Here is a 21,569-nt window from a genome sequence, read left to right as displayed (position 1 = left end):
AAACAAAGAAAATAAATTAAAAAGAGGCATTAAAGGGAAATACTGAGGAGTGGGTCTGTTAATTCAAATAATCCTAGAAAATGCCTCCTTAACAATATCAGATTTACATACCTCAAGACAAGAAATGGTTTGCAGCTATTTTACTGCACCTTCCAAACAATCTAGCATTTCAAGGATTTTGATAACATCTGAGGTAGACACTCAAGTATTAATGCAGGGACATTCAAATCTGGCCAAGGGTTTTAGCAGCAACTGGCAAGAAACCAACTTTATAAAGCTGAAGACAGTCAAGAGATACTGTTTAAAGCACTTACAAAGCTGCAGCTCACAAGATATGTCCCATCCCTCAAGGCATTGGAACATCTTAAATTGAATGACCTTGTCTCAGATAAAGATGGATTTTTGCCTGACAGTTATAAGTCCCCACAGGCTGGACAAATACATAAATGTGGATCATGCTGCAGAATTCCACACAGAGCACTCAACCACAGCAACTAAAACAGAGAATGTAGGGTCTAAGTATTTCATGTTATTTTTCTAAGTGGATGATTATTTTTGTAGAGCATTAACTGAAAATGGAGCCCTTCCTCAGCATCCTAATAGCACTAACAAGAAACAAGTAGAGCCAAAACACTTCTATCCTACTGGATTTTCTGCTAGGTGCCCAAAAATAAAGCATCAACAATAGAGCACACACTAAAAGACATGCAGTATTATTAGACATATCCAAGACATCTTTTTAACATTTTGATCTGTAACTCAGCTTTATTTTTCCCATTGCAGAGCAAATAATTACCTGCCAAAATATCTGTGTTCCGTGCAGCTATTGTTTTCACTTTTATTATTCCTGATTCAGCAGCCTGGAAGAAAAGAAAACATGTCGTTTAGATGCTATATCATACATCAGTATCTGCAAAGAAACAAAAAATATTGTAGATGAATAAAAAGGTATACTCTCAGAGCAAGAAAGGTGTTTGCAGTGGTTTCTGCCAGCAGAGCTAATGCAGAAGTGAAATTTTTGTAGCTGCTGGAATTCCTTTCTAGAATTCCACAGGAAGGGTTATATTCAGAATCTTTAGAAATCATGATTCTCATTGTATTACTTTCCAGTCTTATGAATGAAAAAAAAAAAAAACCCCAATCACTAGTAAGCATAAACACTGCTATATAGCCTCTATACAGTTTCAAACTACTAGTATAAAAATTAAACCCATCTTCCCCCTGGATTCTGGCTCCCAAATGTCCTGTGCAAGTCTTCCCAGGGTAGTGCCATGAAGGTAACTTTCTAACAATACTCTCTGTTCTTCCCAGCATGCCATACAGCTCACAGCACCAGTTCCTCCCCTTTCCCCACAAGCACGACTTGGCAGAGCAGCAGCATCATCCTTCTCCCTCGCACACTGCTTCAGCAGGGCCAGGGCTGCGGGCTGGGGGCTGAGTGGGCACAGCACGGCCAGGTGACAAGCAGGGCTGTCCAGCCCAGCCAGGACATCAGACATGGCAGGGGAACAGCAACTGCCTCTTCAATGCCAACAAACACCTCCCTGCAGACATCGCTCAAGTCACGTTCTCTAATGGAAACCAAGCCAAACTGGAAACGTAACATTGAAGCTTTGCATTTCAAGCAAACTGAAAACTGACTTCTGAAAGCTTTGTGCACAAAACCCAAAAGATAAATTGTACATTGTGCCTTTCCATTTCTTAATTTCATTAATACAATGTAAGCCTCTGGGAAGAATTGAATAAATCAAAACAAATGCAACAGGTTTTCCCAAATGACTGGATGCAAATCGCTGGAAAATACTGTTCTGCAAATTCAAAAGCACACTTTCCCTTTTATTTCAGCTTTGTATTTCTGTGCGCTTTCCACACTAAACGTTTCTATTTTTCCTCTGATAATACTGTTTAAAGATGTGTGCTGTCACCTCATAAAACAATTAGAGAAGCAGAGAAGCTTTGACAGCAGAAATATGAAAACAATACTACATGAAATTTAACCAAGTACTAGTATTCCCTCTCCATCAGAACATTATTCCAACAAGATTTCACACGAAGTCAGGTTAAGGTGACTGTATAAAGTCACAATTAAATATTTTAATTAAGGGTTGATGTACATATTTCTCAAAATAACTAAATGAGAAATGTAAAGTTGAGGTGTTTTTTGTTTGGTTGTGTTTTTTAAAATTTTTATTTCCCAAAACAGTACAGGAAGACTAAACACTGTCTTAAAATCCTGGATATATATTCAAGATTTTCTAAACACAGTTTTTTATTTTATTTTGAAAACAAAAAGTAAATAATATCCACAGTGCCTGATTAATAATGCAACATGCTCAAATGAGCAACGTGAACATACATATTTTGCATAACCAACATAAGGCGTGCCAAATGCAGCTCTCATTTATTTTAATTATATTAATGTGTTGAAGTTCTTGAGATTTAAGTCAAACGCTGTTCTTCTTCAGTTATAAACTGTCAGCTAATCAGAGGGGTTCTTGTCACAACACATTGTTCCTATTAATTAATATGAAGGATTTGTCACAGTCCAGCTTCAATTATCTTTAAACTACAACTAATCACATATACTGGCAATTGATTTCTGTCTTGCCAGGAGTGACAAACTCATTCTGATTCAAAGAAATATTAAGTCTGCTCATATTAGTGGCATTCACAAACGCCATGCTCTTTGCATAAAAATTTTCTAACATAATGGCTCTGAGTTGTTTCCATGCTGGCTTTATATAAACAGTATACTTAAAAAAAAAAAAAAAAAAAAAAAAAAAAGTAAAACAAAACAACTGCTAACTGCTGAATATAAGCATTGTTCTCCATGAGATACAGAAATTTGTATGATCATTTGCATTATGCTATGGTTTCTATTCAGAATCCCAGTTAAAAACGTTTACAGTTAGAAACTAATTACACCACACATATCCTACAAAAGAAAAATAAAGTACTCTGTTGCATATGTAAAAGAGACAATGAATTAACATTACAACATTATAAAAAAATAACTCCACTGATCACAAATAGCCAACAGAAAACATGACAACTGTAAACAGTTCTAATCTGTATATATGAATGTAAAAGTGTGCTTGGATTGCAACAATTTAAGTGGTAAATTAAAAGACAGTTTTTACATTTACAAATTCACCTCAATTACTGTAACAGTTTGCAGGACACTGCAAGATGAGAAAGGGATCTTATAAAACACTAATCAAGGAGAGAGACAGCATTATTTTGTCTGTATTTATGGGTACAAATATGATAATTTACTTTCACATAAATATAAGGCACCATGTTTTTAAAAGCAATCACCAATTTTAGATGTAACATTACCAGTTTCCTTTAGCACCGCAACTCATAGTAGTCTAACAAGCAAGTCAGTTCTCTCTTTATTTTGAAAAGAAGCAAATATATGTAATTCCTGAAACATAACAAAGCTTAAATGTACTAAAAACCTTCAGCCAATTAGATTTCCAATTCTGCTGGTTTAATAACTGTGAAATGAACTGGTATAAAATGTCTCAAACACGCACCTGCCATTACTGAGTTTTGGTTCATGTTTCTCCTGAAGCAACTGCAGCATCCAGTCTGGGAAGGTGAAATATTGATGAAGAAGAGAAATTGACTAACAGTGATAGCACATATTCAAGTCAATTTCTTCCAGAACTTTGATCTGGTTTTAATCAAACAGTCAATAATTCCACAGCAAAATTCAACAAGACCCTCTGGGCTCAAACACTTGCCCCATCATCCTTCTGCTTCCTTGGAAATTACCAAGTATTTGCTGATTATGTGGAAATCATCCTTCACAGAAATCAAAATAAGGCAAATAGAGAATTTATGTACCAAAAAAAAAAAAAAAAAAAAAAAAAAAAAAAAAAAAAAAAAAATCAGGACAGTGTGGTTTCAAGTAGAGTGAAAAGAAGTCTGTGCATAATATCTGTCTCCTGGCCTCAAGGTTCCTTTCTGAATGTACAACCTGACAAGAACAATCACAGCTGCCTTACAGACAGCGGTTCTCTGCACATGAGAGGCCACAATGTGGAAATGCAGAGAGACTTCCAAACCCAGCTTCAGGAGTTTCTCAGATCCAAAACTCTTCCACTCTAAACAGATTTCTCAGTTGAAACAGTGAAGAATTTCAGCTTTCCTGCGATTAGACGTGCTGTGAGCATTTTCCTGAGTTTTGGAAATTTTTACTTTGTTTAGGATCTAAAGCACTGATTGGTAACAGAGGAGGTAATATCTGCTCAGGCAATCGGGAAGGAAAGATTTAATGTATCCTCAAGCAGAACCAACATTCAGGTAACATTCTCAAGTTAAATTTCCCCACATTGTAGTCTGTGTACATATATTTAAAGATCTATAACTCATAAATAGCATATGGTATTAGGATAACTGGGTTGTTCAATTATATGTGAATTCAGCATGACACAAAGGCAAGCCATCCACACCATGAATGGTAAGTGCATCTAGAAAGCACCAGTTCTTCAAATCTGTTTTCTGGGACATCGTGGAAGCTCTTGAACCCAGCTGCAGCAGGCAATCTACATTACCTAGAGATACCACTAGAGCTAACTCCATGATCATCATGTTACCCAGCAGCCCAAGAATGGGACTTGTCTTGGTAACACAAGGAATAAGGGCATGGCATGGCATATGCTTGAACATTTAACTGTCAGAGGCCAAGACATCTTGGAACTCTATTGCAATGCATACAGACAGACAAGTAAGGGACCAGAGGGGCCAACTGGGATGTGATCTGACAGTACATCAGGTGTTCTGCGGTAATCTCTATGGATATGCCTTTACTCTGGTAAACATGAAAGAGTTACCCTTCTTTTACTGAAAAATAATAACATAGTTAATAACTTTTCCTAAGGGAAAGATGACACAAAATTCAAATCTAAAGTGAGAAAAAGCAATCGTTGTCTCTGCCATAGCAATCATTCTCTTAAAAAAGTTTTGAACCTAGATTTTTAAAAAAGCTTTAAAAAGGATAAACATGCTGATCTTCAAAGGAATTTGTATCTAACAATTAGGAATAGAAGTCAGCAGTTTTTGACTTTATTAACCAACAAAATACATATTCCCATAAGGATATTTAATACAACTACCAAGCTTGTGCTATTTTCTACTAAGGATTGATCTAACATTAAGGATACTTTTGTATGAATTTCTAAATGTTCATTGTTACCAAAAATTAATAAAATCAAGAATTTTCACCGCTAGTGCTTTTGAATGACCACTTGTGTTTTCATTGTACATTACAGCAAATTGCTTTCTCCAGAGACACTAAAATTGTTGTAATATTTGCAGTCCTTACCACACAAGATTTCTCTATTCTAAAAAGAAAAGCAATCAGGAATGACGGTTTGTATTGGTATTTACATAACATTGCCAACCTTTTATTAAGACTGGGTGAGAGTAATATGTTCTCTATAGTCACTTCCATATCTATTACATGAAATAAAAAGAGCAATTTTTTTCTGTCCATGATTGTCTGCCTTTCCAACTGGAACACTAACCCTATATCCATCAGTTTAGATAAGAGGTCCTCCTGTCTTGGCTTGTTATTTTGGCTTGCTGTGCAAAATCACATTCTGGACCATTACTGTACTGCTAAACTATTTCTTCCAAATGGGAAAAAACACACAAAAAACTCCTCACTAAATCAGTTTCATGAAAGCACTCAAGCGTACCACATCTGTGTGAAAAAGCATTGTACTTGCCTTCTGTATTTTTATCTTCCCCCCCCGAGTAAAATCCCTATTCAGACCCTTCTCTTTTATATAGACTTGTTTTACATGTAATTTAAACTGGCAAAATGCCAGTTTTGATTTGACATTGCTGTGCACTCACATTTTTACACTCAACAATTTATCATTTTGTCACAAAATTATCATAAATTAGGAAAAAAAAATTAACAGTTTCTATCATACACTTTCTCCTCCAGCTGAAGATATGGCAGTTTGTTTTTTGGTTTTTAAAAACACACAATCTTGTTCATTTCCAGTGCAACTATATTAGTTGCTCTCATATTCAGAGTGCTCTTTCACATTTGACAGGAGTGACTACTCCTCTGGTCCATTAATCTTCTGTAACTGTGAGTTTGCAGTAACAGTAGCCAATGCAGAATCCTGAAAATAACTCATTACCAAACAGCACTAATGTAGACAGAAAGGCAAAAAAGTCAACACCTGAAAGAAACACAAGCCACTTAGAAACAAAACTTTAAGTTCTTCTTCTCTCTTCAAGAACAAGGATGTACCTCATATTCTGTATTGTGTTCTATATAAATTATACAGATACCTAAATATACTATATAATATATAGTATATAATACATTAGATACCTATGTAGTGTAAGGATATCCTGACATGCCCATGTCTACTACTGAGAGATTTCTGAGTGATCCGTTCAAGTACCGCACAACCGATTTGAAACCATTGAAACAGAGCACTTGCACTTGAATTTTAGTTACATACTTTTGACACAATTATCATTCTATGTTACAAATAAAACAACAACCTGTTTCAGAGCTTTAGGAGAAACAGACTTGAAGTTCAAACTAATGCTGCCTTCAGCTTGTTGATCACAACAGATGGGACTAGCAGCTTCTGAGAACTTGCCACAAGTACTATATTCAGTCAGCAATGTCCATTTGCCAGACACCTGGTAAATAACAGCTGACAGTTTAGGCACTACTTGAGAACTGGAGTCACCAAGGGTTTCCAACTTCTGCTATGAGTTTCCTGGATAATCTTCAAGAAGCCTTGGGAAGCAGATGGAAATTAAATCGGCGATTAAGATGAACAAATTTAAATATTTAGACTCCTATTACAATGGAGATTGTCTCTCCTGAATGCCCCTTAATTCTTAAAGCCTTTCCTTAAGCTAATTCAGCTGACCCACTAGCAGGGGCTCAAGGCAGAGGTCTAAGCTTAGGTCTCCGTATCCAAGACAACTACACACAGACCCCAGAAGATCCATGCTCTTCTGGACAAGAGGCTGGAAGCCAAAGAATAAACATTACTCTATCTCAAGCAGCAATGTAGAACACCTACTGTGTAGGTGATAGAGGGAACCAATCCCCTGGCTACAAGATACCCCAAATAGTTCTCTGGCTCTATTGACTGTATTTCCATAACAAGCCAAGCCTGCCCAATCAATGAAGCCTAAACACCCAACATTTGGCACCTTAAACCTGCACTGAAAAGTGTAACTTGGAAAGTACAACAACAGACTGATAAACTGAAACTTTTAATAATTTTCTTAATTCATTAAATTGCAGGGTTTTACATGATGAAGATATTTGACCTGTGTGCCTTACATGAATCACTTCAGAACACGACATTTCTTCTCAAAGACTAAACTGATCACATGAAACTTATGATTTACAATGGACCATGAAGCTTAGAACACATCTGAATAGATGTTTTCCCCTAGAAATGTAAGAATTCACTTTATAAAACATAATTTTGAAAAACTACTACTGTATATGGGTCAATATTGAATAAAAATCATTGCAAAATTAATGGACTCCAAACATAAAGCTAGTAGACATAGCAAGTGGTAAAGATCAGAAATTATAAAAGGGAGCTAAAAGAGTTATATTAGGGATTACTGTTTTCAAGTTACCAGCTCAGCTATGGGCTGGAAACTCAAGAATGCTACACAGCAAGCTCCAGTCACATGCACAAAACACATGCTTTAGTGCAAGCTGCCTAAGTATGACAACATACATTTTAGAGAGCATTGTTCCTCTGTTTCAAAAGAACCTTTAAAATATTAGTTAAGTGAATACCCATTAAAAAAATCCCATAAAAACCTCTAGTTTTCATCCTTTTAATGTTGTAAAGACCTGAAAAATAAACCAACCTGGAAAGTTTAGTGTAGGCTGAATTCCCTGTGGGCTGTAGTGTCAGAATTACTTAAACCATTTTATTTAAAAGATAAAGCAGGAAACCCAAAAACTTGGTTACTCCTACAGAAAATGGTCCATGTACGAAGGTTTCTTCTTTCCTAGATTCTTTTGGCTCATCCTTTTACCACTAAAGTAGCATGAATGCAGAGCACTCAGAAACTATTCGATGCTAAAAGTACGTCAAGTGACTCAGATGCTCAAATCACAAGACAGTTCAGCATGGAATTTTCTTTCTTAGCCTTATCCAATATGTCTACTGCACTATGTTCAACAAAATTTCTGAAATATTATTACCATTACAGAACAAACAGCTAACAAACATTCACATGTTTTAACTGTTCCTTCCAGTTGCATGAGGAGTCCTAATAATCATGTTGACATATATACTAAATTAACTGATCTGTATCTTTTTAATGCATGTTTAACTTTTGCAATACATCCTCATGTTTAGTTCCACACCGCTACTCAATGACATCAGAGGTTCTCTAAAAAGGACAAGCTTCCCAATTCATTTTTTGGCATTAGCTTTAAAATATGTTTGGTCTTATAATTCCTAAACAGAATAATTTAACCCAGGGGTTAAATTTAACTCAATGCAAACAAGACTAGAGTCCATACGAAGAAATGTAGAATAATGCCTGTCTTCACACAACACAACACACAGCTTCTCAAAAAGGGCAAATCCTATCCCTTGCCTCAGGCTAGTCCATACCACATCTACTATAATTAAATAAAGTTTGCTTTGTCCAGAAGTCACTCAAATCCTACCTTTTTAACTTTTACCCTATGAGCTTTGTAAGGTTACTTGCCTGCAAGAAGAGTTACTTATAAAAGAAAAAATAAGGTTGCAAAATTGGATTCTATTCTTTTTCCTAGATACAGCAAATTACAACACAGTTTCAAAAATATGCCAATGTGCCAAAGGCAAACACAACTCAATAAGTAGCTAAGTAAAAGCAATGCCGCTCTTTCAAACAAGGATCTGGTAAAGAAACAGCACAGTGAGGCTACCAAAAGCTTTCTTCCAAGAGACTCAAGAGAGCATTTCTACTGACCAAGTATTCAAAGCTAATTCTGTGCTGCTCTTCCAGTGGAGGCAAGCTGAACACCACTTCTTTTTCAGCCCTATTACAAACATCCTAAAACAGGCAAATGCAGCCCATTCCACAACTGCCAAGAAAACGGCATGCCCTGGTCCAGGCCAAGCTGATCCTGCCACAGGATGATGCAGTAGTCCCTCTCTGCCCCAACACTGCCTGCCCTCTCCCACCAGCACAGATGTGCCTGAAACTGTGCAGGGAGCTGAATAAGAATTAATTTTTGGTGGTGTTTTTTAAACTCATTTTCCTTTTACTGCTATTTAAAATTCAAGGAAAAACCTGAGACAACACAGAGACTACAAGCCTACTAGAAACCTGTGACTGCTTGATTGGATCTGTGTAAACAACAAATATTTACATAAAACTGGGATTCAGTCTGTGAGAAACTTCTGGGTGTACTTATTTCTCATTTTAACTCCATTATTTCTGCTAATTATGAGCATTTTCCCCTTGTATTTCTAAGATTTTTTTATGCAGTGGAATTATCTCACCAAATCAAATGTAGTTTATTGCATCTCTTTCATTCTGCAATAAGAAACAGCAGGTAACCTATTTAGGACACTAAACCATTTTCAATTCTGTGATAAAATTCTTACTCCAGTTCACTAAGGAAAGCACTTCCAGCTTTCCACAAATGCAGCACACAATACCAAAACTCCAGCCACCAGCAGGTTAAAATAGTTTATGTGTGTGGCATGCTAACAGCATTTGCAGCATTACAATACTCTCTAGTACAGAGCAAATCTCAGAGCCCACTGTACTAAAAATTATGTATTAATGACCAAGTAATATTGTTTTCTAGGAGAAACACCAGACTACCTTAGATAACATCAACAGGACTGATGCTTGTACCAAAGACTGTTTCATCCTCTGTAATTTCAAGCTCAAAAGACAGAGTTTTATTTACACTTCCCTGTGAGCTTCTGACACATCCATGGCTGGCATCTACTCTTCTAATCAGGCTACAGAAATACATCATGAAGATACAAACACATTTTCCAGCAATGTCATTATCTGTATATCTGCCAGTATAAACAGGTTTGGCATATCAAAGACATAATCACCAAATCACTTCTTGGTCATAGTGTATAGCATTCATGCCTAGTACACTTCCGTACACTACGCTTCTGTAGTCGGTGCTGACTGAGGAAGTATCAAGCAGAAGAAACATCTAGCAACAAAGAGAAATGGGTTTCAAGTGTAACAGTAACTGGTATTCTCCACACCCTTAAGAAAAATAAGTCTGTTATTTAAAAGCCAAACATTGTCAGCAGCATAATTTCAGACCTACAGGTTCTTTCTGCAGCTCCAATTTTTAAAGCCTTAAATGGCATAACCTAGAAAAATCCTACTCCAATATTATTTGTAACAAGAGCACAGACAACATATGGATACTTCGGAACCAACCAAACATCCTGTTATTTCTCAGTTAAGAGCTCTAACTAAGGGGAAGGAAGTTGGCCACATATTTGTGTCCCAAGTTTAACAGTGGGAGTCACTCAATAATTCAACGTTTCTTAACAGATTATTGAAGTCAGCAAAAACCTCAGACTCTACTGCTGTAAGTTACTGCACTTGCAACTGCACAATTTTCACATAAACATGACCTACTAAGAAAACTTTACAGACTCAGAGTAACAGAAAAATTGAAATGAAAGTCCTCAAAACATTGAAGAGTTCAAAAACTTACTTCTACTTCCTAACTGAGGATAAGATCTAGATCCCACGGTTGGCTGTCCCTTTCTCTTCTGCGTCCAAACTCCACCCCCATCCTCCTCCCCCAAAAGAACTCAGGTAAACTTCTTCAGCTTTGTCATGTACACACCTGTTCAAAGAATCATTTAATATTGTTTTGGTCCCTCTGAACCTAAAAGATACTGAAAGGTTTAAAGTGTGAAAACTAAAACTCTTTTAATAAAAAAGGCTCTATTTTTCTGATCATACAGCTGATCTAAATCCTTACAGTATTGGTTAAAGAATTTACTCAAGTTAATCATCTGAGCAACAAGCAGAACTGAGAAGTACACCATAGCTTTTATCACAGCAAACCTAGCAGCTAAATTCACTTTGTAGAATTTTAATACTATTAATATAAAAACAAAACAAACAAAATAAAACCAGAACAGACAGTTCATTTTAGGAGTGGCTGAAGATAACAATTGTGAGCAAAATCTTTGACTACGTCAAACACTAGAGAGAATATGAGAAGCAGTTTACCTTTATAAAGTACCTATCAAATCTAACAACTATGATATACATCTCATAACTACTGATTTGGGACTAGGAATTTTTCAATAGTTTTATCCCAGTACAATAAGCTTAAGTTCCATGAAAACATACACATCAACAGCAATATAAACTTATAAATTACTATGCATTGGGGGGGAGGGGGGGGGGAGGTAGTTACACTGCAAGTAAAAAAGTGAAATTGTAAGTAGTATGAATTTGTTTTTAAAAGTCACTATTTAAACATGGTTTAAAAAACTGATGCTGTTACAAGTTAGTAAAAAGCATGAACCATTCCTCTGATCACTCTAGCCAACTCTAATAATGATCAGACCAAATGCATGCAATTAAAATATCTCTTTAGCAGTTGAGATTTGACAAAAAAAGGACACCCATTTTCTTTAAAACTGAAACCAAAAAAGGGCTTCCAGAAGTGAGGAAGTAAGATCATTTCCTGCAACTGTATCACACATCCTACTGTAGGACTGCTTTCACCTCAGATTCCTTGTAAGAGCACACAACTCCCAGGAGAAAGTCCCACCTCTTTTTAAACATCTTTCAGTACTATTCCAACAGACCTATCCAAATCCCAGACAATTGTGAAAAAGTTTGTTAAGTGCTTTTAATGAAGAAAGCTATACAAATTGCTGTCATTTTTAAGCAAACAAACAGAAGTCAAACTTACACAAGAATATGATAAACGTGCTGAACAAGTATTAAGTACATGCAGTAGTTACTATAATATTCAGCCATGGCAAATGTAATGAAGCATTACTAAAAATACTAGCTTACAAACAGCACTGCCCAACTCCTTTGTAGGTCTCAAAGAAAATAAACATTAATGCAGTGGAGAAACTTGTTCAGAGACTAACCAAGAGTCACACAGTAATACACAGAAGGGAGTGCAAGCAGCACTCCCATCTCCCTCCAAACACAGATTTCTGTTCTAGTGACCGCAGCTTTTTCTTATTTACACGTGAACACACACAATTCCTCAGGACTGATCACAACCTTCTCTTCTTTTTCTGTGACCGCACAAGATTTCTCAAACACATCAGTATTCCTCTGCAGATTAAACAGTACATAACATACCCTGCTACAGTGTGTCACTTCATGTCTTTCAAAACAAGCACAGTCATTAGCTTCAATTCAGCTGTTAAAGTGTATAATACCTCACACAACATTAAACATCGTATCACTTAATTGGAACTAAAGTCACATAATAGGCAATGCCTTTCTTAAGTGCTTCTGTGTCTACATCCTAATCTAACTTAATCTTTTAGTATTTTTCCTTCCACTATTTCACAGAAAACTTTTTAAAACAGCAAGTGGCAAACTGCTGATAGGGAAAAAGTTAAACTCACTATACAAAAACAACAGAAAAACCTACGGCCAAAAAGTATATTCTAAGTTAGCAAGAAAAACTCCGATTGTTCTTCAATTAAAGTAATCCTGCTCACCGAGATTACTGAGGTCTCAGACTGCACAGAATAAACTCAGGTTTCAAAAATAAAACATACAATCCTACTGGAGTGAGCTTATTAAGGGGGTTTTTAGCAAAGGAGGGGGAAAAAAAAGTAGCCCAAACTTCTGTCTCCCAAGCTTCCTCGGTTGTGCCCACACCGTGGGAAAGCCACACAACCCCAAAACGACGGGGTAGCGATGACGAGCGACCCGCACAGCTCACGCCGGCAGCTAGGGTGGGCAACGGTGAGGAATAAGGCACGCCGGCCCGGGCACCACACCTTTCGAGAGAGGGTCAAGGCACAGACCCGAGGGGAGACCTGCGGGGCCCCGGGCTCCCACCGCAGCCGCAGGGCCGGCCGGGGCTGAGCACGGCCCTCCTCGGCCTCAGCCGGCCCGTCGGGCTCCCCGCTTGCTCGGTGCCCGCACGCCGAAGCGGCCGAGCCCCAGCGCCGAGCTCGCCTCCGGCGAGTTTCGCTCCCTCGGCGGTGCCGAGACAGCCAAGCCGAACTTTGCGTTTTCCCCGGAGGGCGCCGAGGGCGCAGCGGGGCCGCCCCCGCTTCGCCCGTCAACAGACGGTGTGTCCGCCAGCCGCGCTCCCCGAGGGGCACAGCCCGGCCCACGGCCCCCGCCTCGGCAGCGCACTGAAAACAACAGCCACGGAACACGCGACAGGCACAGCCACGTCTGGGCACAGCCACCTCTGTGCACAGCCCGCGGCCGTGCGTGTCGGAGCTCAGCGGGAACGGCACAGAGCTGGGTACCGGAGCAGGGGCACGCCGGCAGCTCCGCTCCGGCCGGGCCCCGGGGCCAGGGAGGCCCCTCCGGAACGGCCTCCGCCGCCCGGCTCAGCCCAGCACGGCCCGGCTTGACTCGGCTCAGCGCCACTCACCTCCTTGACGGGGGGGAATTTTTTCCGGCACTCCAGGCTCAGGCCCCGCAGGTCCCCCTGCATGTTTTCCAGCAGCTTCTTCACGGCTTCGGGGCTGCTGGTCCCGGCCATGGCGCCGCCGGGCCGGCCCCGGGCCGGGCGCTGTTCCGAGCGGGCAGGGGCAGCGCCTGTCGCTCCGCGGCCCCGGCCGACACGTCTGCGCCCCGCACCGGAACCCTCCGGCCCCGGCCGCGTCCCCGCCCCGCGTTCCCCCCGCTCCCACAATCCCGGGCGCCGGCAGCTTCCGCACACACGGCCGGGGGCGGGGAGAGCGGCGGCTGCCGGCAGCGAGGGAGGGAGGGAGGGAGGGAAGTGGTACCCGCGCTCGTCGTGCCGGGCTGGGGCAGGCGCGGCCTGGGGAGCGGAGCTCTTTCCCCGGGGTCCCGTCCCCGCGGTGTCACTGGCTCGGCGTGAAGGGGCAGGAGAGGCGCTGGGACCCGGGCCGAGACGGGGCCGCGGAGCGACAGGCAGCAGGAGCTGACGTGGGGAGGGGACAAACCGCGGCGTTTTGCGAAGGGTCACTGAGGAAAGAGGTGACCAAGCCCTTTGGGTTTCAGCAGCCGCCAACCCCACCGAGCGGCTGCAGGGGTCGGTTCCCTCTGGCCAAGTCCGGCTCTCAGGCGCGTTTGATTAAAAAAAAAAAAAAAAAAAAAAAAAAAAAAAGCAAAAAGCGAGATGTACTGTTTTTCTGTTGAACGTTTTGAAGTTCTTGCTTTCTTTCCAATACGAGTGATTGTGCACTGAAACACTGCCCAGAGAGTTTGTGGAGACTCCCTCGCTGAGATTCAAGAACCGTCTGGATGCAATTCTAGGCAAGATGCTCTGGGGTGATCCTGACTGAGCAGGGAGATTGGACCAGATGACCCAAAGTGGTCCCTTCCACCTCTGCCCATTCTATGGTTCTTTAGCAGGAGTGAAGCTTTGTGCCCTTCTCGGCCTGTGTGCATACACAGTGCTCCGTGGTTTCGTCTAAGCAAAGCGAGGGTGAATCCTTCATTGACAAGCTTTAAGAGAAACACGGGCAGAAAAGAAACAAGGGCATGTGGAATGTTTGGGTCTCGGGTACCTTCCGTGTGTCCCTCAGAATTCCATTCCAGCAATTTTTAACCCATTTCTAAAGCTGGCTCCTGAACAACCAGCTCTTCAGTCTCTGTTAATTGTAATGCAGAGAGCTTAGGCCTGACATGGGCCTGGGAGCTTCCTTCTGGAGGATACCATTCATCATTCGCCATACCAATTAACATTTCACAAAGATTTTGGTCTCTGCAATAATAATTTTTCCATATTCTTGGTCCTGCAAATGCTGTACTGTGCTGGGCTGCCTACCTGTAATGCAGCATGGTTCTGTTCCCCATCTATAAACCCATGGAGTTGGAAAACATCCGTGAGTTTATACATGCTGTAGTTTTCAAACCTGGGAGTCTTGAGCGAAAAATTATGAAGAAGCCAAATGAAGGACAAATTTTTACTGCCATACAATTTTAAAAATTTTAAGTAACCGCTTTTCTTCAGACTGTCCTGAAAGTCTTCAGTCTTACTCAGACAATGTTCCAATATTCTGGGGTTTTTGTCTTGTAATGAAAAAGTAAAAACTTTTCAAAAATTTGAGCATCCCTACTTGTATGTTGAGTTCATTTACTCTGAGAACTGTTGCGAATGATGTAGTACACAGGTTCCCCCTGGCACAGCATTGACTGTACTTATATACATAAATCTTTAGGTGTGCTTTGTGAAGCAAAGAGTACAGGATTGTTTTATAAATAATTTGTCATTTTAAAATCTTTATTTTTATATTATTTTCAATATACTGGCTGTTAGCTTGGTAGAACTGGATAAATGGATGTGAGTTTTTAAAACTGTATAACGCTGTCACAATTGAATTAGGTGGTCAAGCTTTATGTGCCTTCAAGGAAATTAAAATTAGAATTTCACCCGTATCCAGTAAAAGCAAACAAATTAAACAAATTAATTTTTTTATTCTTGTAAAACTTTCAAAGGGCATTTGTCTGTGTATTCTCAGAAGCTTTGATTTTTCTATGCTTACTTAAAAAAAAACCAAAACAAACAAACCAAAAAACAATGACAAAAGAGCAAGACTGTTGTCTTCAGTGGAACAATTTACATGCTTAACCAACAAGCAATATCCTAAGGATTTTCCCAAGGATTTCCCCATCTCAGTGCATCTGTTCTGGGCTTCAGGCCTGATGCAATTCACAGACCAGTCCAAATACCTTAATAAGAAACACTGATGATTAGCTAGGAGAATTAATTAATTTATTTATTCTTGGCTATGCCCGTGTATTTCTTAGGTAAGCCTTAATGATTTACTTCCTTTTTGTTGTTTGGATTTTTCCACAGATTAACTGTACACAGTAAGCCATGGACACATTGATATTACCTGAATCTACTTGTCTGCCTGTTTGCATACTTGACATCATTTACATTGATCATACAGATCTTTTCAACTACCGGCTTAGACACTCAGTCTTGAGCTGGCTTTGCCAGCCAAATGCCGCAAAATTGTTCATGAGCTTGGAAGTTAATCTCACAGTTTGTAGAATTCTTGCAGTAGAAAACTCTTCTGGATCTGCTGAATACAAGAACTGGGAACATGTGCCTGAATCTCAGACATGTCTCTTAAACAACAAGGTCATCTTTCTCACCGTTTTGATGTATTTTTGTAAATGCAGAGATTTATCAGTTAATATAAATCTGTGCAGTTAAACTGTTTAAACTAGCCAGGATCCTTTTAAGTGACACTGGTCTGATTGTGAATGTGACTTCTGCAGTTGCATTTCATTGCAATAGGTTCTATTGCATGTAGTCCTAACCCTCAGCAGAAAAGTTTGCAAGTCTTCTGTACATTTAAAAACCCCAGTTACAATTCAAGTCACTTTTGATTCAGAAGGTGATGTTGCATATCTGGACATCTCTGAGGGCACATTTTTGACATGCAAGCTAAGAATGCAAGTTAAGTTAGCTGTTAAGCTGACTTAATTGGGAGTAGTACACATGCCTGCATCTCAGGCACATCTCTCAGCTTTTAAGCTAACTTTGTATTACACTGCAATTATTATATTGTGGTTCACTTTGTTATTAAATTATATGTTATTTTGTGATGGGCAGTGGGTGATTGAAATAATTCCCTGTAGCTTTATGGCCCTAATTACCAACAAAAATTATCATGAGACCTATTGTGACTCATTAAGTTACCTCATGTTCATTCCAAATGATACACATCAGTCCTTTTAATTGGATTAAACATGGGATAGCATTTGCCTGTATTAATTTCAGGTGTTTACTCCTAGTTATAGCCCATCCTGGTAGATGTATGCAGATGCAGGCTTTGTATATGAGAACAGGGGTCTGTCATCATGCATCGGAGGCAAAACTATCAGATTTCATTCACTTTGGCAATGAGTTGGTTTCATCGTAAAGGGTAGAGTTGTGAATTTCCTCTGAGTTCACTTTAGCTACACTCCTGTATACTTCTGTAAGTGATATGAATCTGTAAGTAGTGACAGTAGTAAACTAACTTCAGGATATGAAAAATCAATTGTGTGGAAAAATAAAGGAGTTTGTAGATGTCTCTGTTGATTTTTTTGTACCTCATAGGTAAGAGTCACAATGGAGAAAATTTTGTCTTAGATTGAACATAGATACTGATATCAAGAGACAAAGTTAAATCTTAAATTAAAAGACAGTGAGAGATGGATTCATATCAAATACATCCAGTAGCCTTTTATAAAAACTATGTGTTGTATTGGTCTGTGTAAGCACAAAGAAACCCTTTACTATGTGAACACTTCAGTAGTTCCTTAAATTACAGACCAAAGAGAGTATATGTTGGGACACAAATGGGTCAAAAGAAGTAATAAACTTCCCCCTACTATATGGTATTCTTCAGGGTTTTTTTTATGGAAGTGAAGTCCTTGTTGGAAGGACTTTAGGATGTTTAGGATGTGGCTGTGCAAGGAAGTTCGATCTACCAGCAGATTGAAAAGTACATTTTCCATTGTGAACTCTTCATTAATTTCACCTGTGTTCCTTTCTGCATAGCTGTGAGAATATGTTTACATGTTGGTACCCATTTTGTTTGCTTACAGTTAATACACATTTTATTTCATCTGGTCAACTAAAAAAGCAATCCTACTGGTGGATCATCTTCTTTTCCATTAGCAAACTATTGTTAATTATGTCACATTTTGTTTAAGGTCACTCTCAGCAGTGTTAAGCAGCAATGCCCAAAACGTCAGACCTATGATGTGTATTAGGTACTCAGCAGTGATTCCCTATTGAATGCAGAGCTCCAGGGCCTACATGCAAATCTCTTGACCAGAGGCTTACATGCTTCCGAGACTCTCATGTAACCAGCCAGCAAAGCTGTTTTTCCAAATTTTCCTTCTTGAATCTTGTCCAAACAGATTCTCAAAGCAATGAGGTTTATTTGGTTTTGGTTTTGTTTTAGTTTGTTTTATTTTAATTGGTCTTTTGAGTGCTGGTAAGTGAATCAGTTGAACCTGGTAACATCTTCCGTGATAAAGGACTACCGTCCAACGCTTGAATTAATTTATTGCTGTGTTAGAGCTGCCAGTGTAACAAGAGACCAACAGAGATATGATAATCACAAAATTTTATCAGCACTTCCCAAGCCCTTCATACTTTCCAGCTCACACAGGAAGTATGTGGCTGGCCTGGGAAACAAACATTACTCTTCTGGTGCTTCAAATCAAATTTGTCTTTCATTCCCTTACACAAATAACAGAATTAATATCTGTTCATCTGTGATTTTTCCCTGCATGGTGTGTAATGCAGCCCATTCATGATACATTTTTTTTTCTGTCAAGTATAGAAAATAAAGAAAGAGGTGGAGATGCTACTTGACTTACATAGAAAAACCCAACACTGACCGTCCCTACCACCTAAACAATTAGCACAGCATCTGGTCACAATCAGCAGATTAAGAAACTTCAGTGATGTTGCACTTATGATCCAAATTTACTTTAATCTTTGAGAATTTTATTAGGAATTTTGGTTTAGAGATAAAGGCATAGTTGCATTGAAGCAAAGCTGTTGTAATTCAAGGCACTTCAGTTATTTGATCCAGAGCTCTTCTTGTGGACAGTGCACATCTTCACCCTTGGCAGAAGTTTTTTCCTGGTTACTCATGTTGACTATAGGATGCATAACTTAAAAATGCCCATCAAGAATGTCAGTAATTTGCATTGTGCTGCAATCTCTTTATTTGCTGCTCTCTCATCTATTTGCCAAAAACCTCCCTACATCTTAATAATTTCCTTTTTATATCTTCTTCAGCTTGTATGAAAATTATGGAAGTACTTCCAGACACCTAGTAACCTCCAGACAATCCACTAATCACAGAGCAATACTAGAGAGGAGAAGGGTGTTCCCCAATTTTTTTTTTTTTTTTTTTTTTTTTTTTTTTTTTTTTTTTTTTTTTTTTTTTTTTTTTTTTTTTGCTTGCTGCTGCAGCAGAGAGGGGAAGTCAATGGATGCTTTCTGCAGGCTCTGGTGAACCTTCTAAGATAATCATTCCAGACTGCAGCCCTGAGGCTGCTGAGTGATACCATTACTACAGAAGGGTTTTCTCCCACTGAATGGATGTTAGCTCCTTTGTGTTAGGTGTGGCCTCTATGTAGCAGGGACTGCAGTCATATCCGTAAACCACATAAAAATAATTATAGAAATATCTACACTCACTATACTCATATAGGTATCATGGAGGCTGGCACACCATTTTCTCACACTGCCACAGCTACTACCGCTGGCATGACCAAAGTAATTTGTAGTTAACTCAGCCCAGCCTAGAAAAGACTCAGTGTGGCCATGTACTTCTGAGAACCTCCAGCACAACTGTTCGCAAAGATAACTGAAGAGGGACTGTTCCATTCTTTTACAGGCAGTTCTTTCGATAAACTCCATGAGGACCAGAAATTTCTTATGGAAGAGATCTGAATGAAGAACTGCTGCTCTTAGAGGCTTTGGTTTACCTTATGTGTTGCACTCATCTTTCTTGCTTTATGAAGATTATAGACTTCTTACCTAAATCAGAGGACTTTGTCCTTGAGATAAATATTTGTAGAGATTATTTTGAGTATTTTGAGATTATCATTTATAGAAAAGATGAGGTTCATGTGTGGCTGTGTTTATAAGCGGCAGCCTGAAAGATACTTTGTTACTCAGGTTGGATCCAAACAGCAAACCAGAATGAACTTCTCAGGAAATTTGGAAGACAGCCAAAGGTACCCAGTCAAAAAGATCCAAATGCTTTCCTTTGTAGTAAAATGGCTACCCAGATCACCTCCACATGTGAATATGCATTCCCAATAAAGCAAGGCAGTATCACTGTATGTATCTACCCTCCGAATCATGTGCTAGCAGAGACAGCCACAACCTAGGATGCATACATGTGGCAATTACACAGTTGATTCCATTAGTTAATACTGGTATTTCTACAAGTTGTATTCAGTATTTCACAAAGAGCAGCCACTTGCTGGAACCTGCTCCCAGGGCGCAGTGGATGAGCTTGTCTGTCTCCTCACACCAGTGCATGGATGCACTCCGGGCTTCCTGCTGGCTACACCATTGGAAATTCCAGGTCTGAATACTCACTGTTCCACCTGAGAGCCAAGCCTGGAGCTACTGAACAGATCATTAAGTGGGATGTAAAACTTGTTCAGCCAGTCTGAAACTTCATTTCCTTTTGACAGAATGGTAATCAGTAGATTCCTATGGCTGTTTATTTCTAAGGGCCGTGCTTTCCTGCTTCAGTCACAACTAACTAAACCATACCATGATCTAAGAACATTTGATAAACAACTGAATTATAAAATTAGAAGTTAACATGTACTAAGTATTGACCAAATGGCTCTACTCCTGACCCACTCAGCCACACTTTGTTATGCGAGATACAAATGGCTGGTGGGCTTGAATGTCTCAGTTTGTTGGAAGCAAGATCACAGAAAGCAAGATCCAGCCTTACCAACAGTAGAATTTCAAAGAAATTTACACTTCCTTGCCCTGTGATGAGCAGCTGAGGGAGTTGGGGTTCTTTAGCCTGTAGCAGGCTCAGTGACCCTGGAGGGGTCACTCATTCTACAGCTACCTTAAAGGAGGTTGTAGCCAGGCAGGAGTCAGCCTCTTCTCTGAGGCAGCTTGTGACTGGATGAGAGGACATAGTCTTAAGCTGTGCCAGGGGAGGTTTAGGTTGAACATCAGGAAGAATTTATTCTCAGAAAGTGTTATTAGACATTGGAATGGGCTGCCCAGAGAGGTGATGCAGTCACTGTGTCCCTTGAGGTGTTTAGGGAAAGACTGGACATGGCATTTAGTGCCATGATCTAGCTGATATGGTGCTGTTCAATTAGAGGTCTTTTCCAATATCATTGATCTTGTGATTAAATTTTTCCCCCCTTCAGGACATTTCAAACCTTCCTTTGTAAACTAGTTCCTAAAAATTATTAGGAGCTCAGCCCTCAATCCTCATAATATGCTGGAAGCACCTCTAGATTATTTCCTTTCTACTGGTTTACCATTATCTTTCACTAAGAAGTTAAATCCATTTTTGGAAACCAAACTTTTTTATTGTATATCTGCAAGACAAACCACCACTATCAAAGATTTTAATTTTTGGTTGCCTGTTAATGACTTTTGCAGTAGTTTGTTTTTTTAACCATAGGACACTACTCTTTTTTGAAAGCCTCCACTACCTCCTTAGTAGTATCCTACAGCTACTTTCTCATTACATTCATCTTTTCTAGACATGTAGTATGGGTTTCTCCATACTCTTGGCTTGTCCTGGTGTGATTCATTGTTTTTACATACATTCACAGTTCTGCATTATTTCTTCCTCTCTGATATTACAGAAATGCTGTAATCATAAAAATGAGCTCCC

At 39.5% G+C, this 21,569-nt stretch overlaps 1 protein-coding gene across 2 annotated transcripts in view; it reads right to left on the bottom strand.

The window, feature by feature from the left end:
* Nucleotides 1-13,826, bottom strand: part of MON2 (MON2 homolog, regulator of endosome-to-Golgi trafficking) — a 71,815-nt gene extending 57,989 nt beyond the window's left edge. Inside the window, exons 1-2 of one of the 2 annotated variants that reach the window (XM_040061440.2) lie at nucleotides 13,616-13,826; nucleotides 797-860 (exon numbers count right to left, since the gene is read on the bottom strand). In XM_040061440.2, the coding sequence (XP_039917374.1) occupies nucleotides 797-860; nucleotides 13,616-13,726 (175 nt within the window). In that variant the 5' untranslated portion in view covers nucleotides 13,727-13,826. The remainder of the gene's footprint in view (nucleotides 1-796; nucleotides 861-13,615) is intronic. The other variant, XM_040061443.2, reaches the window with a different exon arrangement.
* Nucleotides 13,827-21,569: the final 7,743 nt, after the last annotated feature.

The sequence above is a fragment of the Hirundo rustica genome, chromosome 4 (genome assembly GCF_015227805.2).
Source record: "Hirundo rustica isolate bHirRus1 chromosome 4, bHirRus1.pri.v3, whole genome shotgun sequence".
NCBI classification, from domain to species: Eukaryota; Metazoa; Chordata; class Aves; order Passeriformes; family Hirundinidae; genus Hirundo; species Hirundo rustica.
Note: the sequence above shows the minus strand (reverse complement) of the source record. Positions and strands in the feature narration are given on the sequence as shown.